A 14,133-nucleotide genomic window follows, 5' to 3' on the forward strand; every position below is an offset into this window, starting at 1 on the left:
TTTCAAATTAAGAATGACATGTATAATAATAATTTAATAAAGAAATTTCAAAACAAAAAAACAAAATATATATAACAAAAAATGACTTTCAAATATTATCTTTTCCAATATTAATCCAATGATATGAGGTGGTTTTTTTTTTAAATGCAATTAAAATTAAATGTACTATTTACAATAAAAGTATAAATTAATAATATGATGAAAAAAGGTTTAAATGCTTGAAAAGTCTTGAAATAATTTTGTCTTTTAATTAATTGAATTGATTGATTTCTTTCTTTTTATGAAACTTTATTGTTATTGTTTTTCTTTATTTTTGAATCAGAAAAAAAAAAACTTAATTTCCTAAAAATGTTGATAAATAATTGTTGTTTTTTATAATATAAAAAAAAAATAATGAAATTTAAAAATTATGTCATAAAATTTTTGGTCTTTTTTTTTTAAATTGATTTCTATGATATATTTATAGTAAAATACGTAAACTCTTCTTCTCTTTTGTTCTTCCCCTTTATAATTTTTCTTTTTTGATTAAGAATATATGATATATTTGAATTTTTTATGGTTTTTTTTGTGTGTGTATAATAATGATCGTGAAACTTGTTGAATATGATAAAATATTAATTATTATTGTTATTTGTTTAACCAATAACTAAGTTATCACCATCAAATTGATATTGTGGAATTTCTAAATTCAATGGAGCTGGACCTTTTCTAATTCTACCAGAGATATCATAATGAGAACCATGACAAGGACAGAACCAACCACCGAAATCACCAGCTTCACCAATTGGAACACAACCTAAATGAGTACAAATACCCAACATAATTAACCATTCAGGATTTTGAGCACGATCAGAATCTTGTTGAGGATCTCTTAAGGCATTGATATCAACTTTATTAGCTTCATCAATTTCACCTTGAGTTCTATGACGAATGAAAACAGGTTTACCTTGCCATTTAACAACAACATTTTTACCTTCTGGAATAGCAGCTAAACCAACTTCAACTTTAGCCATAGCTAAAACATCAGCAGAAGCAGACATTGTGGTTAAGAAAGCTTCAACAGTGGATTTAGCACCAGCAGCAGATAATAAACCTAAAGAACCAACAGTGAAATAAGTGAAAACACGACTTTTATCATCAGTACCTTGTGGTCTAACATAATCACCAAAATCTGGTGTACGATAAGTTGATTTGTTTTGTAATGAAGTTGAAGATAATAATCTTGATTGAGTACCTAAAGTTCTTAAAGAACAGGTGTTACGTAAAGCTGATCTTAATGAAAGCATTTTTGATATCTTTTTTGAACTGATATTAATCTTAAAATTAGTTAGACCTTGTTACTCGTTGTTGCTGAATAGTTTTAGTTATTTACAAATTATTTTTACCTTGATTTTTCCAGGGCAGAAAAAAAAATCAAAATTAAAATCAACTAAATCGTGATTGGCTTGGGAAATGATTATGTAACAGTTGCGCTTGTGATTATGTAACGGATTAACAAGTTGGAAATTACGCGATAATGATTGGTTAGGCTATTTTTTTATGTTTTGAAATTTGAATAGACTAAATTGGCGATATAGCCGTAAGCGGTAATGGTTACATAGACACTGGGGAAATTGTTTTATTATATACGTACATTTGATATCATCTAAATGCATTTCTCATTGGGATGAATTCTTTGAAAGTCATACTTCTTAAGATACCGATTATCATCAATGACACTTTGATCAAAATCAACAAAGAATGCTTGATCAAATTTATTAAAGCAAAAATTATCTTTTTTAAAATCATTGTGATCAATTCCTGCTTTGGAAAGAATTTCCATTTGTCTGTTCAAGTTCTTAATTCGTTTTGGATTATTTTTATATTTATTATCATTTATGAATTCAAGGTATTCTGTACATATGAAAGGTCCCCAATAAGCATATCCAGACTTACCTTCTAACGGTAATTCAAGATAAGTCCATCCATATTGCAGTAATTTAGGTGAATTTATACGATTTTTGATACCATGTGTTGAATTCCATTGATTGATCTTTTTTAAAGCTGTGACTTCTCTTATGTAACTTCTTTTTAAACTTTCCAAAATGTATTTGAAATCTCTAGGTTTATCAGCTAGTGTAACCAATATATTAATTTCTGATTCAGTTAATTTCTGAAATTCTTTTTCATAACATGGCATACCAGCAGCATGAAGATTTTGTAAGTTTGCTAGATCAAACATTTTGAAGAATACTTTATTCGAAATGTTTGTATTACTTTTAAATATATCACCGCCTTCAATTATAATTTTTATACCTCTACTATTTGAGTATTCATTTAATAACTTGTAATTTGAAAGCTTTAGATTGGTATTGGTTGGGAACAATTTCGATGAATCAAAATTTATGTCATTTCCATCAACTTTTAACCTTTTTGAGGCATTTCTTCCTCCTTTTTCTCTCTCAAAATCTTTAGCTGGAAATTCCAAGGGGGTTTTAGTTATTTCCCCTGGAATCTTATCCATCTTCTCCATTGCAACTTTCTTTTTAAACCCATTTCTAAATAATGATATGATAAATGAATTGAAAAGATTTGGGTTGTCTTTTTCATCCAGATCTGAGGATTCCGTTAACTCATCTTTACCATTGTATTCTTTTAACCATTTATATGTAGGTACCGTTCTTTTAAAAGCGTCATAAAATTTCAACATTAAAAAAAGCTGTAACTGGATTGGATTTGTTGAAGTATAAGTTCCACAATTATCAAAGATCTTATATTTTACTGGAGCACCTGTGAAAAAAACCTTTTCTTCATCATCACTTTCCCATTTACCTGATCTCAATGGATACTCAAAATATATGGTTCTATTAAAATCACTCACCATAAAACTATTTAATTTCATAAAAATTTGATATTGAATTGACTGACGAGAAAATTTTGATATATTAGGAAAATTATCACTATGTTTGAGATCTTCAAGTATACCAGATACATCTTTTCCCTTCATCTCTATGGCACAAACAGATTTTTTATTATTTCCACTCTCAAGTGTTACGGGAAAATCTGGTTGACAATTGTGAAACATTATGTCATCTATAAGTTCTTTAGGGTATTTCCCATCACTGTGAGTTTTGTAAGATTCCCAAACTTCACTTGGTCTTTTTGGTTTGATCCTTTTTGGCATAAAAGTTTTAAGTGAATATTCAACATCATGGACTTTAAGTAGCTTATTAATGAAATTGTTTATTGGGTTTACGATCAAATTTTTCATTGCATCTTTTCTCCAGTTATCTAAATCTTGTTCATCTGAATGTAAAGCATCATCAAAATGGTAGAAAGTCCTTAGTAATGTGCTTAAAGCAAGTACAGCTTTGTTTTCTGGCATTCTATTTAGTGAATACTCAATAAATAATTCTAATTCATCAATATTCTCCAAAAGGTCTTCATCCTTTATTTCCTCATGTTTATATTTTGGGTCAAGATAAATGGATTTAAATGATTGATTGAATATTGAATCATTATCTGAAATGGCATTTATATGACCATCAGTAGTCATTGGTAGCTCATTTGGGAGTTGGTCATCAACAATATTTGCAGCACAATATATCTTCCATAATGAAAATAAATACTTTGGTCTTTCATCTTCCTTTAATTCAAGTTTTTCAACAATTTTGGGGTTTAAATCTTCACTTGTGGTACAAAATATCATTTCAATAACCGAAATAGCTATCAAATATCCAGTTAGTTCTATCTAATACATAATTCATCAAAAAAGGGGATGGCAACTCACCATTATATAATTCCATCCTATTATTGACATCAAGGTAATATTCATATTTCTCCTCTGTATCTTCTTGTTGTCCACGAATCTTGAATAAATTTTGAATGTTGAATTCATTTAAAGAACCAGGTAAATATTCATTTAAATTAAGAATGGTGTCTTCATATAAAGTAGGATCAGCTTTAAAGTTATAGATGTAACCTGTGTGTGCTTTAACCATCTTTGCCTCTTATAATTCACCACTTCAGCTCGTAAAACGAAACGAATATGTTTTTTCATATTCTCAAAAGTTTGAGAGTTATTGAAATTCAATATGTATGTACAAAATCGCGAAATCAGTATACAGATAATTTGCATACAAATGCTAGCTGAAGGTGAAATATTTATAGTACGGATGGGTATATAAAAAGTAGCTGAGATGATTGCTATTGAATTGTACACTATTGTTTACTATGAGGAACATATCCATAAACTCCACTGTTAATAAGTTATTCTCTAAATACAACCTTATAACCTCCAATCCGTTGTTAGTAACCACTTGGAATGGGATTTTTTATTCCAAATCCACCATTAACTAGTCGCTAGCGCCATGCCATACAAGTATAATCAATAATTACACTGTGATTTGATTATTAGTATACTATAGAATCTAGATTCATTCATTCATACTTGTTTATTGGAATTAAATTGATAGTCTTCTCTCAATTTACATAATCATTGTACCACTGATTATATAACCAATAACCAGGTAACCCCTTAACACCACATCATCTGGTACACACCACCAAACCCATTTCCGCGAATTAAATTTCTATTGCAAAAATTTTAAACTGGTATATACTGAAAAAAAAAATTTATTATGCACTTCTTTTACTTTGTACTCTTTTTGATTCTTTAGATCAATATCTCATTAGAGGCGAGCTATTTGAAAAGAAAAAGTTATACTATAAACGTGCTGTTTGTTATTTTGCAAGGAACCTCTTCTTTAAAAACAACACTATCTCTACACAACTTATTATTTCATCAAGTTATTTCATCAAAGTATTAAAATGTCTGCTCCAAATCCAAAAGCTTTCCCATTAGCTGATTCTGCTTTAACTCAACAAATTTTAGATGTTGCTCAACAATCTCAAAATTTACGTCAATTGAAAAAAGGTGCTAATGAAGCTACTAAAACTTTAAATAGAGGTATTTCTGAATTTATTATTATGGCTGCTGATACTGAACCAATTGAAATTTTATTACATTTACCTTTATTATGTGAAGATAAAAATGTTCCTTATGTTTTCGTCCCATCAAAAACTGCTTTAGGTAGAGCTTGTGGTGTTTCAAGACCTGTTATTGCTGCTTCAATTACTACAAATGAAGGTTCAACTTTAAAAAATCAAATTTATGCTGTTAAAGATAAAATTGAAACTTTACTTATCTAAGTTTAGTTTGTTGTTAAACTGTATAATATAAATTAAATTAATAATTTTAATTCATAGTAGTACACATTTACTTTTAACTAAATTCCCAGATATATCATCATCATATTTCTTAATCAAATCACCATCAATAAACCCAATTGATGAATGATCTAATGTCTGTCTTGTTCCCTTAACACTCTTGAATTGTTCAAATCCAATCAATTTTCCATCTGATGACGTATCATTAATAATTAAATTATCATGTTTTGATTTAATTATTAAATCTTGAGAATCTTTTAAAATTTTGGATAAATCTTCTGCAAGTACTATACTAATTAAATAAACTCCACCATTTATAGAACCAAGCACAAATAATGTTATAATATCATCTAATTCATTATTCATACTACCACTCATTAAAACTTGATTAATTTTATCCATCACTGTTTTATCTTTATTTATAAATCTAATACAATTAATTTGATCATCTAAATTAAATTCAGAAATTAATAAACATTCATCACCATTCGCAAATTGGATTTTAATATTTCTTAAAGAATCTGAAGTTATAATTAAATTTCCCCAAGTTTCTAACCCAGTTAAAAAATGAACTTGTTCTAAATTTTGTAAACTTTCTTCAAATTGGAAAATCATATCTTCTTCATCCAATCTGTTTGGTTTAACTTTTAATGATAATTTAGAAACACCATGGATTAAATCACCAACAACAATTTCAGAACCACAACTTTTAATATGTGATGTAAAATATCGAGTCTTATAAACATCAGTTATCTTTTTCAATGAAAATTTTGAATCAGTTATAGAATAATCTAATTTATACCCAACAATTGAATCTCCAACACCAATTATAATTCTATTCCCATGATTTGTTAAACTTTGAAATGAATATTTTTGATTCTTTGGAGATGAACATTGATATTGTAATTGACCAAATTCATCAACTGAAAATAACATTAATGAAGGTCCTATATCATCTTGATTTGTATATGAACATGAAACAATAAAACATTGTGAAAAAATATTCTCCATTGCTAACCCTATTGGTTCTTCTTCATATGTATCAATTAATTCTTTATGATATTGAGTATTAACAACATCTGTTATTTCAATACCTGGAGGGAATTTATATATACATTTGGTTTGATAATTATTGTTATCTATAACGTGTAATTCACAATTCCAAGTTTCTTCATTTGTTTTAGGATTTATCGTGGTACCATTGATTAGAAATAAACTTAGGTGTAAGAAATTCTTAAAATTAATTGATTTCCTAACTAATTTGTTCAATTTTGTGTCATCTGTTAAAAGTTTAGATGAATTTTCCATTGATATTTGATATAATCCTTTATCATTAACCCCCCATATTTGATCTAACTCTGGATAATAATTTAAATATAATGGTGATTCAACATTTAAATAACCACGATTTGACAAATCACCTGTCTCATTATCAAATTCAATTTTAATCAAATTTTCAACATTATAAACTAATATAGAATTAGATTCATAATCAACAATTGTAACAGGCGCATCACCAATATTTAAAATACTTATTGTATCAGTTAAGTTCATTATTTTAATATTACCTTCAACATCACCAACAATATAATTTAAATTTGAACCAATTTTTTTAATTAATACTGAATTTATAGCCATATTTGATTTTTTAAATGTTTTCTTGATACCATTAATAAATATTTCAATTGAACCATCCCAATGTCCAATAAGTATATGAATGGTTTTATTATCTTGGAAAATATTCAAGACTGAAACATCATCAGTTACTGGATATTTTTCATTTTTATAATATAAGTTTGAACCAGATACATAGATTGGTATCAAATTATTTAAAATTTTCCCAGTTGATATATTTAATTTTTGAATTTGTTTTCCATTTTGGAAAATACCTTGGTCTGTAATGACAATTAATTTACCTTGGGTAAAACCTAAATCAATAATATTACCATTGATATTTGTTAATCCATAAAAATCATTTGAAAATTTATGATATCCTCCAAATTTTTTTTCAAATATATGAATGCCTTCCAAAGTATTGATTAAAATTTTATCATCAATGTGCCAAATATTTAAAACACCTTGAATTTCATTAAAATTATCAAATATCGAGGTTAAACTCGTTTCAAATCCATTGAATTCAGTTTTGATAAACCCTGTATGTAAATCTGATCCACCACATATTTGAATCTTGGGTAATGTCGTTCCTGAAATATTAAAATCTAAAATTGATGAAGTTATATTCCATGATTGTGATGTATTAAATTTTGAGAAATCTGAATGTAATTGTTTGATTTCAATTGATGATGAATTTTTTATAATAAATTGATTTGAATTATTCAATAATTTGATTATTGAAGGGGATTCTGGGAATTGACCTTCCAGTTTATGTAAAGTCCAAGAATCAACATATAATTCACCAGTAATTGTATCTTTTGCAGCTTTGAAAACTGAAATATAATATTCACCTGTCTCTGTAACCAAAATGAATTTTATAGAATCATCATTATCATTCGTGGGTATTATTGTTGCAGATTTAATTTCCCATGTTGATCCCATTGGTAATTTTTTTTGAATATAAGTTTGTTGATCATCATTTACTATATGAATAGTTGAATTTTGATTTTTATCATCTAAGAAACTACTCCTGCTCCAATATGGTGCAATGCTCAATATTACCCCATTTTTACTCATCATGAATGTACCTAATTCATGCACAGGTAATACAACGTTTGGTTTAATAGTATCTGGTAATTTCAATTTATTCCAAAAATCTAGTTTATTGTTCTCTTTGGAATATGTCTTCAAATAATATTGGAATAAATCATCTCTATAAAGAACTGAAATATATGAATATTCTCTATCATTCAGCAATACCAATCTCTCCACAAGCATAGGATCTCTTGTTTCTCTTTTGTGTTTGGGAAATGATGATACTATTGGTTTTTTGAATAATTGTTTCTTCTTCTTTTTTTGATGTAAATATGTGTTGAGGTTTAATTTTGAAACTTTCTGATCCAATTCATAAGTCACCAGTAATCCTTCATTTGTGAAAACAACAATATATTGATTTGAAGGATCAATCCCTAATGTACCTTGTTGAATCGTGAGATATACTTCATCATCTTTCAATTTGATTTCTTCCAGTACGAAACCTTCACTAAGCGAATTGAAACCAATAATCAGTAATTTATTTGAAGCAGTAGCCAAAACAAGAAATTCTTTATCATCAAAGAGTTTTATAAGCCTAACATCCAAGATATGTTCATTAATATCAAAACTATTCTGTAGTTCAACCTTGTTTTCCAATTCGAATGAATATAATTCTATTGAGTTTCTCTTTGCAATCACCAATAATTCTGTGTTTCCCAACAGCTTTGCCACCAATATATCCACCACTTCATTCGGTTCCACCACTGTGTTCACCACAAACGACATATCCAAGAGCCAGCAGGATACAGACAACTTTTTTTTAAAGTAGAAATTCATTCAAATCATATATTATAAACATCTATCAAAAGTTCATGGTCGCGGTGGTTATGTTCACTTGGTGCGATGGCCTATCAATTTAACCCAAAGCGAAGATAAAATCATGAACTTGATATTGAATTTGCTTTATAAGCTGTTTGTGATTGTAAACTGAAAGAGACAAAGATGGTGAATGCATACACAGGATATAACTACGATTTTCATGATGATTCCATTTTATTTGAAGACACCATTGATAACCTAAATGAATATTTACCACAATCTTTAAATGAATTTAACCTTCAAGATTTGTTCAGAATCCGTCAACAAGAGAGGTTAAAAACTGAATATGAATATTATCTTGATGTCAATAATAGGAAAGAATTATACGATGGTGAGTTGCCTTCTCTCTTTGATGATGGTATTCATAACAGAAAAGAGAATTAACTAACTGATCTCGATAGCTATTTTGTCTATTGCGGGAAAGTTTTGTACAGAAAGTCATGGACCAAACACCAAAATCACTAAGAGGCTTAAGCTAAAGAAAGATGAAAGACCGAATTATTTTAATAACCTGTGGAAGATTTATTATGCTGCTCAAATAGTTAACGATTGGATTTCAAGTGATGTTCCAATGACTGCTGGTGGTGATGAAATATTGAATAAAAAAACAGATGCAGGTTCAATTTTCAGTGATGCTTTTAAATGTATTCATTTTGGTTCTATTGATGAGATAAATGATGATGAATTTGCTCGGAATATCTATGAATTAGAATTGTTTATTGAATATTCATTAAACAAAATGGATGGGGGTAGTGCTGAGTGTGTTTTACGCCCATTATTAAATACATTCTCCCGCCTTAGAATTCATAATTTAGGAGCTAATAAGGTTAATCCATCTTTAGAAAGACAAGATTCCGAATTCATTAGAAAAGATGCCTCATATGAATTTACTGTCAAACCAATGATCTACTTTGTTTCTCAGTTACTTTTAGTTCATGATGAATATGACGTTGGCTATAGAAGTATAGACATAACCAAGAAAACACGTCCAAGTGTAATTTGGGAATCTTTATCGTCTAATGGTGAACCATACCCCAGAAGTTTGAGAAATGAAGAGATGTTTCATTTATTCAAGCCAGATTTTTTGATTACACTGATTCACCCAAATGATACAATAATACCCGTTTGTGGGATAGATATGGAATGTCATGAACTTTCTGGGATTATTGAATCAAACAAAATTGATAATTTTACAAAGTTATCAAAAATTTTCCGTGAAGTTGCTCCCTTTCAAATTTTTAATAAATTTAGTAGTTACATTATTAGTGATTTCAATATGAGCTTATATTTTGAATATCCATTGGGTGATGGTAAATGGTGGAGTAATGATGAAGATGAAGTTCACATTACTGGTGCACCAGTTAAGTTTAAAATTTTCAACAATAGTGGTACTACTCCAGCTGATCGTATTCCATTACAGCTTTTGTTGATGCTAAAAATTTATGACACGATTAGAAGAGTGTTACCTATGGATACATGGTTAAAAGATTCCAATGGTGAAGACATATTACATGAAGGATCATATAGATTACTGGATCAAGGATGGAATGAAAAGGTTTTCAACCCATTTACAATATCACAATTTAGATATGGGTTTAAGAGGAAAATTGCAGTGGATAAATTGGGTATGATTCCAGTGGAAGCAACAAGAAGTCCACCCGGAAATGTAACAGAAGAGAAAGGAAATGCTACAAAGAGGTTAAAAACTGGAAAGAAAAATTCTGATTCAACGAAGCTGTTCCCAATCAATACCAGTTTGAAGATTTCAAATTATAGATTATTGACTGAATATTCAAACAGCAGAGGTATAAAACTGGTAATTGAAGGTGTGGACATATTTAAAAGCAATACAAACATTTCGAATAAAGTATTCTTCAAAATGTTTGATGTGGCTAATTTAAAATATCTTCATAGTTATGTAAACATTGTTGGTATGCCGTATTATGAAGAAGAATTCCAAGGGTTTACTGATTCTGAAATAGCTGTTTTATTTTCACTAGAATATGACTTCAAAGATTTTGAATACATCATTGAAAGTTTAAAAGAGAGTTACATCAAAGAAATTACGACCCTAAAGAGGATTAAAGAATGGAATTCAACACATGACAAGAAGGAACAAATTAATTCGCCTAAGTTGCTACATTATGGATGGACTTATCTTGAATTGTTGTCAAAAGGTCAAGTAGAATATTCTTACTGGGGACCATTCATCTGTACAGAATACCTTGATTTCATAAAGGATAATGAATATAAAGATAATCCAGAGCGGACTAAGAATTTGAGCAATCAAATTGAAATTCTTTCAAAAGCTGGGATTACACATAATGATGTAAAGAAGGATAATGTTTGCTTTGATGAATCTGATCAAGCATATTTAGTTGATTTTGGTCAAAGTATTGTTGATGGTAATAAGTATCTTGAAAATTATGACCTTGAGAGAATTAATCCAAATGAGAAATGTCTCTAGATGTCAAATATATGGTACTATGTGTGAACTGAAGCTTGAAAATGTTCTGCATAATGGAAATTATTTAATTTTGTAACTATTGTTTTCCCTTCTTGAATTATAACAAAACACATGTAACATCAATCCTATTGTTAGCACCTTCGACGCACTATTCAATGATGTTGACCAAGATAAGTAATGGAATAAAGTAATCACCTTCTTGGGCTTTCATGCCTCCATGACCTATTTTTGTTAAAGTATGAGTAGTTAACTGGTAAGGACATTATTAGAAGTTCATGGTCGCGGAGGTTATGTTTACTTGCTGCGATGGCCTCTATACTAATAAGCTCAATAATTAACCGGAAACGAAGATAAAATCATGAATTTGTTTGATAAGAATTCTGCTTTATAAATTGGTGATTGTGAATTCAAAGTAATAGAGATGGTGAATGCATGCACAAGCTATAACTACGACTTTGATGCTGATCCTATTTTGTTTAAAGATACCATTGATAATCTGAATGAATATTTACCAAGATCATTAAATCACCTTGACCTCCAAAATTTATTTAAGATACGTGATCCAAGAAAAAGATTAGAAACGAAACATGAGTTTTATCTTGATGTAAATAACAGAAAGGAACTGTACAATGGTGAGTTGCCTCTTTCCTTTTTATGATAATTCTAAAAAGAATGTGAACTAACTAAATGCATTTGATAGCTATCACTGTTATTAAATGGGAGTTTTGTATTCCAAGAAGAAGTTTAGACTCCGAGATTGTTAAAAGGCTTCACTTGAAGAAAGATGAAAGACCAAGATACTTTAGTTCATTATGGAAACTCTATGTCGCTGTTCAAATAGTTTATGAACCCATTTCAAATAATGCTCCCAAGACTGCCGGTGGTCATAAAGTGTCCAATACATCCATTTCTGATAATGGGATAATATTTAGTGATGCGTTTAAAGCTATTCGTTTCCAATCTGTTGGTGAGATAAAAGACGATGAATTTGCTCGGAATATTTTAGAGCTAGAGCTGTTTATTGAATATTCATTAAACAAAATTGCTGAACTGGATTCCGTCGACGTGCTATATCAACTGCTAAATACTTTGGACATCCTCCATACTGATAATTTGCTTTACAGTGGACTATCTTCAAATTCGAAAAAGTATAGACAAGATGCCATGAACAGTTTCATAATCACACCAATCATCCGTTTCATCAGGAAGCTACTTTGGGTTCATGCTTTTTATAATATTCAACCTAGAAGTACAGATACGAGAAAGAAAACACGTCCAAGTGTCATTTGGGATTCTTTAAACACTTCTGGTGAACCATACCCCAAAACTCTAAGAGATGAAGAAATGTTCCATTTACACGCACCAGATTTTTTAATTACACTGCGTCACTCAAATGCTTCAACAACACCCGTTTGTGGAATAGATTTAGAAGGTAGTGAACTTCATGGGGAGCTTGAATTGAATGAACATGATAATTTCACCAATTTATCAAAAGTTTTTCGTCGGATTGCTCCAAAGCAATTATTAAATAAGTTTAGTAGCTACATAATTAGTGATTTCACTAATAGCATATATTTTGAATATCCATTAGGTACTGGTGAATGGTGGAGTGATAATGAAGAAGATGTTTATATAACTGGTGCACCTTTGAGGTTTAAATTGTTGAACAGCAATGGTGATACTTCAGCTGATAGTATTTCATTACAGCTTTTGTTGATGTTAAAACTTTATGACACAATTAGAAGAGTGCTACCCATGGATACATGGTTAAAAGACTTCAATGGTACAGATATATTAAATAAAATATCATATAGATTATTGGACGAAGGGTGTAATGAAGATGTTTTCAATCCATTTATTATCTCACAGTTCAGATATGGGTTTAAGAAGAATGTTGCAGTGGAAAAGATGGAAAAACCTCTAAAAAGTCATTTAGGATATGTAACAAATGATACCGGAAACGGTCGAAAAAGGTTAACAGTTGAACAGCTATTATTCAATGATACATCACTTTCTGAGGGCATCACAAGCGGAAGTGACAGGGATTTCGATACAAAGAAGTTATTTCCTACCCATGCCAACTTAAAGATTTCAAATTATACACTTTTGAGTGAATATTCAAACAACAGAGGTACAAAACTTATAGTTGAAGGCCCTGATCTATTTAAAGGCAATACAAACGTTTCGAATAAAGTGTTTTTCAAAATGTTTGATTTGGCCAATTCAAGATATCTTCATGAGTATGTGATCGATGTTGGCATGCCATATACTGAAGAACAATATGAAAAGTTTACCGATTCAGAAATTAACATAATGAGCTCACTGAAAGAATACTCCAAAGATTTCAAAGACATCGTGGGAAGCATAAAGAAAAGTTATATTAGAGAAGTCACGGCTTTGAGAAGAATAAATCAATGGAATTCGACACATGGTATCGAAGAACAAGTTAATTCACCTAGATTACTACAGTATGGATGGGCCAATCTTGAATTATTGACAGAAGATGGTCAACTTCATTATTCTTATTGGGGACCTTTTATTTGTACCGAGTGCTTTGAGTTTATAAATGATAATGAACTTGAGAATCATCCAAAGCGTATTAAGAATTTGAGGAATCAAGTCAAACTTCTTTCAAACGCAGGAATCTCACACAATGATTTAAGAGAGGACAATATATGCTTTGATCAATCTGATGTGGCATACTTGGTTGATTTTGACCACAGTATTGTTGATGGTAATAAGTATCTTGAAAAGTATGACTTTGAGAGAATTGATCCACATGAGAAATGCTGCTAGATAGTGCATACCTGGTATGTGTGTTGATTTAAGCTCCAAATCTAATGCTGTTTAGCTGAATTTGATCTATTTGTTTAACGAATGTAAATATATTCCCTTGTAAATTCAAATTATTACGACAAAATTGATATACA

General features: G+C 29.6%; 6 protein-coding genes across 6 annotated transcripts; 3 read left to right on the forward strand and 3 right to left on the reverse strand.

Moving 5' to 3' along the window:
- Positions 1–635: 635 nt before the first annotated feature.
- Positions 636–1,286, reverse strand: RIP1 (ubiquinol--cytochrome-c reductase catalytic subunit RIP1; the record flags this gene model as incomplete). The annotated part of the gene is made up of 1 exon (XM_011276220.1): positions 636–1,286. One exon carries the CDS (start codon positions 1,284–1,286, stop codon positions 636–638), a length of 651 nt encoding a protein of 216 aa, XP_011274522.1.
- Positions 1,287–1,645: 359 nt separating this feature from the next.
- On the reverse strand, positions 1,646–3,688 carry BN7_3172 (uncharacterized protein; the record flags this gene model as incomplete). The annotated part of the gene is made up of 1 exon (XM_011276221.1): positions 1,646–3,688. One exon carries the CDS (start codon positions 3,686–3,688, stop codon positions 1,646–1,648), a length of 2,043 nt encoding a protein of 680 aa, XP_011274523.1.
- Positions 3,689–4,809: 1,121 nt separating this feature from the next.
- Positions 4,810–5,190, forward strand: SNU13 (RNA binding protein SNU13; the record flags this gene model as incomplete). Its single annotated transcript, XM_011276222.1, has 1 exon — positions 4,810–5,190. One exon carries the CDS (start codon positions 4,810–4,812, stop codon positions 5,188–5,190), a length of 381 nt encoding a protein of 126 aa, XP_011274524.1.
- A 51-nt stretch (positions 5,191–5,241) lies between these two features.
- Positions 5,242–8,643, reverse strand: MLO127 (Mlo127p; the record flags this gene model as incomplete). The annotated part of the gene is made up of 1 exon (XM_011276223.1): positions 5,242–8,643. One exon carries the CDS (start codon positions 8,641–8,643, stop codon positions 5,242–5,244), a length of 3,402 nt encoding a protein of 1,133 aa, XP_011274525.1.
- A 216-nt stretch (positions 8,644–8,859) lies between these two features.
- On the forward strand, positions 8,860–11,203 carry BN7_3175 (uncharacterized protein; the record flags this gene model as incomplete). The annotated part of the gene is made up of 2 exons (XM_011276224.1): positions 8,860–9,094; positions 9,171–11,203. The coding sequence occupies 2 exons, from the start codon at positions 8,860–8,862 to the stop codon at positions 11,201–11,203; spliced, it is 2,268 nt and encodes a 755-aa protein (XP_011274526.1).
- A 687-nt stretch (positions 11,204–11,890) lies between these two features.
- Positions 11,891–13,999, forward strand: BN7_3176 (uncharacterized protein; the record flags this gene model as incomplete). The annotated part of the gene is made up of 1 exon (XM_011276225.1): positions 11,891–13,999. The coding sequence occupies one exon, from the start codon at positions 11,891–11,893 to the stop codon at positions 13,997–13,999; it is 2,109 nt and encodes a 702-aa protein (XP_011274527.1).
- Between the last annotated feature and the right edge of the window lie 134 nt (positions 14,000–14,133).

This window comes from Wickerhamomyces ciferrii, contig 00085 (genome assembly GCF_000313485.1).
Source record: "Wickerhamomyces ciferrii WGS project CAIF00000000 data, strain NRRL Y-1031 F-60-10, contig 00085, whole genome shotgun sequence".
NCBI classification, from domain to species: Eukaryota; Fungi; Ascomycota; class Saccharomycetes; order Phaffomycetales; family Wickerhamomycetaceae; genus Hansenula; species Hansenula ciferrii.